The 5,726-nt window shown below is 47.1% G+C and overlaps 3 protein-coding genes across 3 annotated transcripts; all 3 read left to right on the forward strand.

The window, feature by feature from the left end:
* Window positions 1-629: 629 nt before the first annotated feature.
* On the forward strand, window positions 630-862 carry C922_05624 (hypothetical protein; the record flags this gene model as incomplete). The annotated part of the gene is made up of 1 exon (XM_008821195.1): window positions 630-862. A coding segment is annotated over one exon (233 nt), but the record flags the coding sequence as incomplete, so codon positions are not given.
* A 1,710-nt stretch (window positions 863-2,572) lies between these two features.
* C922_05625 (hypothetical protein) lies at window positions 2,573-3,092 on the forward strand (the record flags this gene model as incomplete). The annotated part of the gene is made up of 2 exons (XM_008821196.1): window positions 2,573-2,691; window positions 2,921-3,092. The coding sequence occupies 2 exons, from the start codon at window positions 2,573-2,575 to the stop codon at window positions 3,090-3,092; spliced, it is 291 nt and encodes a 96-aa protein (XP_008819418.1).
* A 39-nt stretch (window positions 3,093-3,131) lies between these two features.
* On the forward strand, window positions 3,132-4,256 carry C922_05626 (hypothetical protein; the record flags this gene model as incomplete). The annotated part of the gene is made up of 1 exon (XM_008821197.1): window positions 3,132-4,256. The coding sequence occupies one exon, from the start codon at window positions 3,132-3,134 to the stop codon at window positions 4,254-4,256; it is 1,125 nt and encodes a 374-aa protein (XP_008819419.1).
* Window positions 4,257-5,726: the final 1,470 nt, after the last annotated feature.

Below are 5,726 nucleotides of genomic sequence, written 5' to 3' on the forward strand. Positions count from 1 at the left end.
CCCCCCGGGTAGAGAATTAGCCCCCAACAGAAGGCTTATAATCAAGAATTACTGAGGAACCCCCCCTAGGAAACTCCTATAAAGCAGACAGAGGTACCAACACGAGCAATGAACCCCAAAAACAGAACAATTACTAGAAGAAGTGACTGTATCGATACAAGTCTTTCCGAAGGGACCCAATGGGTATTCAGAGGCTCTCCATATTAATCAGATCAAGAAAAATGGCGCGATCGTAAGCACAAGAGACGTAGGATGAAGTTACTATAGTCATGACCTGCAGAGGACGTAGACAATCAAGGCTGATCAGTAGGACATCTACTTCTCCTATAGCCTCACGGAAGAATTCTGAGAACAGGGAAGCCGAAGAACACCAAGGATGCTCCTGACCCAAAAGTACTTCAGGGTCAGAGTATAGGCTGCAGGAACAATAATAATCAGCTGCATCCGTGCCCCGAAGGGGAGGTCTGAAGAGAACGGTCCACTACCAACTCGCAGCCACCGAAGGGTCTAGAAATAGGCAAAACACTCAAGAAAAAAGGAGCTGACGAACTTTCAGGCGGGACACCCCCAAAAGCGAGCAATTCAGGGGGACCTCCACTAAGAACCAACCCCCAGGTGAGCCTCTTTAGAGGATATAAAAGGAGAGAAAGGCCCCGGCAGCGAAGAACAACTACATCAATTAGCCGAAAGTTACAAGGATGAAAAAGGATCCTCCTTAAGGAGCAACCATTTCAGAAGCAAGACTAGGCAACTTACTCCTTGGAAGGAACGGGCCCCCAACGTTCCGGGACAAAGGAAGTGTAGACCAGCCGAGGAGATGAGCAACCAGCAGAAACAAGAAGGATGTGAGTTCAAAGACTAGGACCTAGAGAAGAAGATCAAATGTGAAAGTCTCGTAACTGCAAAAGAAAAGTCAAGGAGAAAAAAAAGAGATAACACAGAAGGGGAACCACTCAGAAGGGCCCCAAGGAAGAACAAAAAACAATATCTGAGAGGAATGCCCCGAAGAGCATCAAATCTAAAGGGAGATATTCCTATAACCCGTAGGACAAAAAGACTAAAAAAGTAGAGAGAAGCGTCCCAAACGGCCCCAAGAACTCCGAAACATCCCAAGCGTAATCCACTAGAGTAACCAAACCGAGGAAATAGACACTCCAGAAAAAACCCCCAACTAGGAGGGGTCCAGATAAAGCCAGGACAAGTAGCTGGGGCGAAAGTTAATCCGGGGCGGGAACGAACTGCGGAATCCCCCACAAAACCTTCAGCCAAGGGGCGAACCCATAGCGGGTATAGCCAGTCCCAGAGACATCCGGATCTAATCACGCGCAACAAAGAGGCGAGGGGGCCATCAAACGAAGAGAAATATCGTAACCTCAAGAAAGATGGAGAATGACAGTACCACGGGAACAGTCGCAGAAGGTGAGAACGAGGAAGGGGGGAGCAGGTATGCCTCATCGGGGGAAGCAATTCGTAGCAATTAGAAGAAACTAAGGAGGAGACCACCGAGCGGTTAGTTGCCGCTGCCCAAGGAAATAGCAGAGCAAATAGCAGAATATAAAGGCAGGAGAGGGACATCTCGCAAAAGCGGAGAAACCAAAGGAGTCAATAGACGAAAAACTAGGGGAGCAAGAGAAGGAACCACGCCGCAAAACCAAGCCAAATAGGAACAGTCATAGAAGTCAAGGAACTAGCCACCGAGGGGAAAAATAACAAAGAGGAGATGGACAAGACGAGGGGGAAGACAACAGCTCAAAAATTAGCAGAACGTAAAGAGAGCAAGGACGGGCCGGACGAGGATCGTGAGGCTGAGTAAGAGGAGGAAGTTGGAAGTGAGTAAACAGTTAGGGGAGAAGGCAATATGATAAATCAACAAGTGGTCTCTTAGCTGCCTCTATGACAAGCAAGGGAGTAGAAGGCGATGGGCCGGTAGGAGAAGGAGGAGGCCCTCCCCCAAAGGACAGACGGCAGGAGAAGGCTTCATGAGAGAAAAAGAGGATCGTACAGGATACAGCTAGCATCTGAAATCAAGGAGCAGAGGCGATGGAGTGATAACGAAAAGGGGGGAACTTGTTCAGAGGCTCAGGGACTCAGAGGCCAGGGAAAGAGAAGGTTGCTGATCGAAGGAAGCTCGATAAAGAGGAATAAAGAGGGAGATGGCCTGAGCAAAGGAGGACCAAATGGTTCATAGGCGGGACCCCAACACCCCCAAGCATGAGGTGGTTCAAAAATCTTCCAGGAGCCCGAAGGGATAAACCCGAAGCGTAAATATGTCCTGAGAATCAAAGAGGATTAGACCTCCACAAACAACTACAGCAGGGCATATGAAGCTCCAGGGGGAAGGACTAGAGAGCAAACAAAAGAGGACGAGATTGATAACTCCACGACGAATAGAAGTGAGGGGACCCCCAGGTCAAGAGATAAGGTACATGAGGAACAGCACTTGCTCGTAGCCCCCAGGTGGACCCAATTCAGGGGACAAATATGGGGAAATCTCCAGGAGTAAGGGTGGAAGAAGAACTTGCGCGTTCGATCCACAACGAAGTCTATAATAGGGAATTCCGGAGGATCAACAATGCTCAGAGGATTAGAGGAGGGAGGGGAGGTCTTAGCTGGAGTTGGGGGCAGTCGCGAATTCTCAGAGCAGGATCCGGAGGATTATACGAGGCAGGGCCAGGGACGCCAAAACCAACGGTAAGAGGAAGTATGGTCAGAGTAAGGATGAGGAGGGGTGGGAGGACAACTATACAGCCGAGAAAGGGATTCAATTCCCGAAGCCTGCAAATCCTTAGTTTTCCAAGCAGGGAACGACTCCCAGGCGCCGAGGTGTCATACGCGGTTAGCAAAACGTAAATACATTTCTCCGGGCCCATACGATAAATTTAGATTACAGACATCGAGAGTGAATCCTCCCTTTAAGAAGCACTGACTATGACAAGGATTCCAAAAAAGAGGGAAAAGAGAAGGGACCCCACTTCATGCAGAGAAACAGAGGGAGCAGTAAGTCAAGACTATTATCGAGTCACACGAGGACGCCAGCGAATGAAGGAATTGAGAGATGTAGGAATAACAATAGAGTGAAAAAGAGATATTGAGTAAATTAGGTGTCGTCTCACGAATAGAATAAGAGCAAGATGTGGCAATTGCAGGAATATTTCCACCACATGTTGGACAAGGCGGAGGGGACTGCAGAGGCAGACACGAATATTAGCGAAGATTTCAGAGCATATTATCTGAAGAAACAACATAGCTCTGGAGAAAAAGATATGGACAAGTGGAAGTACTTAACAGATGCTTATCACGAGGCCAACGACACTTTAGAAAGAGTTTGGAAGTTTAGTTCAGGAGTCTGTTTGGGTTTAGAAATCTTAGGAGCCCACATGACGAGGAAACAGGAAGGAGTGGACCAGTATGAATGGGGGAAGTGCACCGTCGGGAAAACTGGGAGGGGAGCTAGGGGCAGTTCTTTTCAACCGGAATGTAGCAACCCATTGGGCGCATATCACTGGAAGGGGTTGAACCACAAGATTCAACTGAACAACAACAATAAGAGGGATCGAACCTTCATGGCATGTAAAGAACTTGTCACCATGTTGATGGGTTATTTCCAGATGACCAGCAGCATGCGAAGAACAGCACAGGAGATTAAAGCGAGGAACCCGTGTTCAAAATTCTACAAGCTCTTAAAGAAGTGGGGCGGCGAAGGAATAGCTCAACAAATCATGAAGACGTGGTTTCTAGAGCAGTCCCAAAGGACCGGCCAGCAGTCATATCAGTTGTTAGAGGGAAAGGATGTTTATGAAGTTATAAGTGAATTTTTGTACGGAGAGGATGCAGGTGATAAGGAGATATATTGCAAGCAGTCTACAACAAGAATAGAAGCAACACAGGAGGAACAGGTGGACTACGAAACCGAAGTGGCCGGGACGGAACAAATTGGGCAATGCAAGGATGAACAAGCGAGTTGTCTCCAAGAGATGGCAAAAGTCCTAGAGTCAATAGGGGAGGAGCTCGAGAAGGAAAGACCGGACACGGGGAGCAGAGGATCGGAAACCACCAACAACCCGAAACAGGATGAGAGTTCTGCTTCTGAGGGTGGCTCTGACGGATCAGGGTTAATAGCCCAACTCCTAGGCGCCGGTGTAGGAGTCCTAATGGCTTTACTGGGAGCGTATGGATATTATCGGATTTTCTATTCAGGGAAGAAAGTTAAACCAATCGGGAACAGGAAGAAGAGATTTCATATCTCTCTTGCTTAGAGGAGCAAGCAGGGGCCGCTAAAATTGGAGGTATTAATCCGAGCATGGAACTAAACGCGACCATTGAGATGGCCGAGCATGAATTGCCACCACGCCATATGTGCGGTACTGTCAAGGACGTCTTACCCCGGACGGGTGAAAATTGCATTAGGCAGTTAACGAGGACCGTTCGAAGATTAGGTGTTCTCATTGAAGGTCTCCGGTTTAGAGCTTGGCATTTTATACTTGGATGAAGCATTAGAGGGCTAGGGGTTGGGCCCTCCAATCAGAAATTCAGAGTTTCACAATTACCAGCTGGGGTTAGAAGTCTGAACTGTGGCTATTACGATGGACGGGTTCAGGTTCTAGGGATCATGTTTTTGTACCGAGCCGTTATTCTCGGGGTTTTCGCTTTAAAATTGGAGGTTTAATTTTCATCTAGTTGGGCTTAAGTTTTACGCTTTATGGTTCATGTTTTAGGGCTTAGGGGCTGGGGGTTCACGGTTTAGGGTTCATGGTCTGGGTTCTAGTCTCTAGGTTTTAGCCGTTAGCGGGGCTTTCTCAGTCGTTAACGTTCTGGTTTAGTGTTCAGGGTTCTATGGATTATGGGCTACGGTTTACGCTTCCGGCTCCACGATTGAGGGTTCACCGATTCTGGCTGTACTATTTACGGTTTCGGATTGATCGTTGAGTTTCTAGGGTTTAGGGTTTACTCTTTTGGTTTCGGCTGCCCCCCTAAGGTGTAGGGATCACGGTCCATGGTCTATCTCTTAGGGTCAATGGTTGACGTCTTATGGGTCAGTGGTTTAGTCCTTAAGGTTTAGGCTTTAGGGTCTACGTTTAGGTTTTATGTGTAGGCTTTTGGTTTATGATCTAGGTTTTTGGGTTTATATTTTAGGCTTTACTCTTTTACGTCTAGGCTTCACATTCTAGTGTTTTAGAGCTTAGCATTCTTGGTTTAGTTTTGAGGTTTTGGCGTGTAGGCTTGACTGTTTAGTCTTTACCTGTTAGTTTCTGGGTTCACGTCTCAGGCGCTTATGGGTTAGCGTTTAGGATTCAGCTTTCACCGTTTAGGGTTTAGGGGTTAGTGTTCAGGGTTCAGTTTTTCAGGGTTTAGGATCTACGTTTTACGGCTTAGTGTCCTGTTTTCGGTTCTAGGTGGTATGGTTTAGCTCTTAGGGGTTCAGGGTTCACGGTTTATGGGATTAGATTTTAGGCTCTAATGTTTACGGGTTAATCTTTAGGTTTAGGTTCTAAGCTTTATGTTTTAGGTCTTAGGGGTTTAGTGTTTAGGGTTTATGGGATTAGAGTTCATGTTTTAGATTTTGGTTCTAGGGATTTACGGTTTAGTGTCTAGCCCTCAGGATTTATTGTTTACGTTTAAGGTTCCATGGTTTAGGTTTTATGATTCAGGGTTTACGGTTGACGGTCTATGGTTTAGGGTTCAGGGTTCATGGCTTATTGTTGAGGGTCCAGCGTTTACGGTTCAGT

Source organism: Plasmodium inui (assembly GCF_000524495.1).
Source record: "Plasmodium inui San Antonio 1 unplaced genomic scaffold supercont1.114, whole genome shotgun sequence".
NCBI classification, from domain to species: domain Eukaryota; phylum Apicomplexa; class Aconoidasida; order Haemosporida; family Plasmodiidae; genus Plasmodium; species Plasmodium inui.